General features: G+C 33.0%; 1 protein-coding gene across 1 annotated transcript in view; it reads left to right on the top strand.

The window, feature by feature from the left end:
- The window catches only part of LOC119585730 (RNA polymerase II-associated protein 3-like), a 49814-nt gene extending 48999 nt beyond the window's left edge, over positions 1-815 (top strand). Inside the window, exons 9-10 of the mRNA XM_037934420.1 lie at positions 143-323; positions 645-815. Coding sequence (XP_037790348.1) covers positions 143-323; positions 645-727 — 264 coding nt within the window. The 3' untranslated portion in view covers positions 728-815. The remainder of the gene's footprint in view (positions 1-142; positions 324-644) is intronic.
- Positions 816-1097: the final 282 nt, after the last annotated feature.

Consider the following 1097-nt stretch of genomic DNA (forward strand, 5'->3'; position numbering starts at 1 on the left):
AAAATTATGTCAGGGAGTCGCAGATGTATTGGAGGTTAAGAGGGGGTCATGAGTATAAAAATGATGAATATACATGAATGATGACTAATCTTCATTGTGAGGTAATATTAGATACATTAAAATGCATGTTATGAACCAACAGACAATTCCCCCTTCGTTTTTCAACAATGTGGACTTGGACACTGATGTGCTGGTTGATGTATTAAGAGCATTGTCATCGGAAAATGTTGCACCCATAGAGGCAGCATCGTATTTAACAGCCCTAGCGAAGTCCAATGAGTTTGCAGTGAACATCATGTTTTTGGATAGTGAACAGAAGAAAGGTCAGTAGCACAGACTTTCTCAGAGAGAGCTCGTAGTAATAGGCACAGGTAGCCTAAGTACAGCTTGTGCATAAAGTGTTTTTTGTGTTGTTTCTTGAGTTTTTTGTGGTTCTTTTCCATAGAGCCTCTTTGTAGATCCCATATTTACAGATTTGGTCACTAATCTTTGTGTACTGACATAGTTACCAGAGTCCTTCAGTTTTATTTTCAGCATCCATGCCTGTAAAGCATTTGGTTAAAAAAAATGAACCAGATTTACCAGTTTTTAAGAACAAAACTATGTTTATATTACTTTTATGATCTCTTTTTCTCTACTTTCAGTTCTTCATAATTTGATAACGAAGTGCAAGGAGGAGGAGAAATATTCTAAAGAGATTAAAGACATAGAAAAACTTTTACTATAGCCTGTACCTCAGCCAGTATGGCCTTTTATATATGCATTACTTAATATTGGCATGTATCCCATCTTTATAATAAAGTCCAGTTTCATTACTTTGTGTTTTATTACAGTCATTGTATAATAAATAAAAAAGTGTTTTCATGCTGTAGTGTAGTTCCAGAATGATATAACTTGTACCTTGATAATATGAATTAGGATATTTTTTCTTAGAAATTGTGTTTGCCCATGTTACTTCAAGACTTAAGTTTTATATATTTGTTTTGAGTAATTAAAGGCTTTTGAGTAGAGAACAGAGGAAACTAGAAAGTATATTTCTCTGAATTATCAGTACATTCTTATTTTGAAAGATATACTTCAGAAATGAAAAGTTTAAA

The sequence above is a fragment of the Penaeus monodon genome, chromosome 20 (genome assembly GCF_015228065.2).
Source record: "Penaeus monodon isolate SGIC_2016 chromosome 20, NSTDA_Pmon_1, whole genome shotgun sequence".
NCBI lineage: Eukaryota > Metazoa > Arthropoda > Malacostraca > Decapoda > Penaeidae > Penaeus > Penaeus monodon.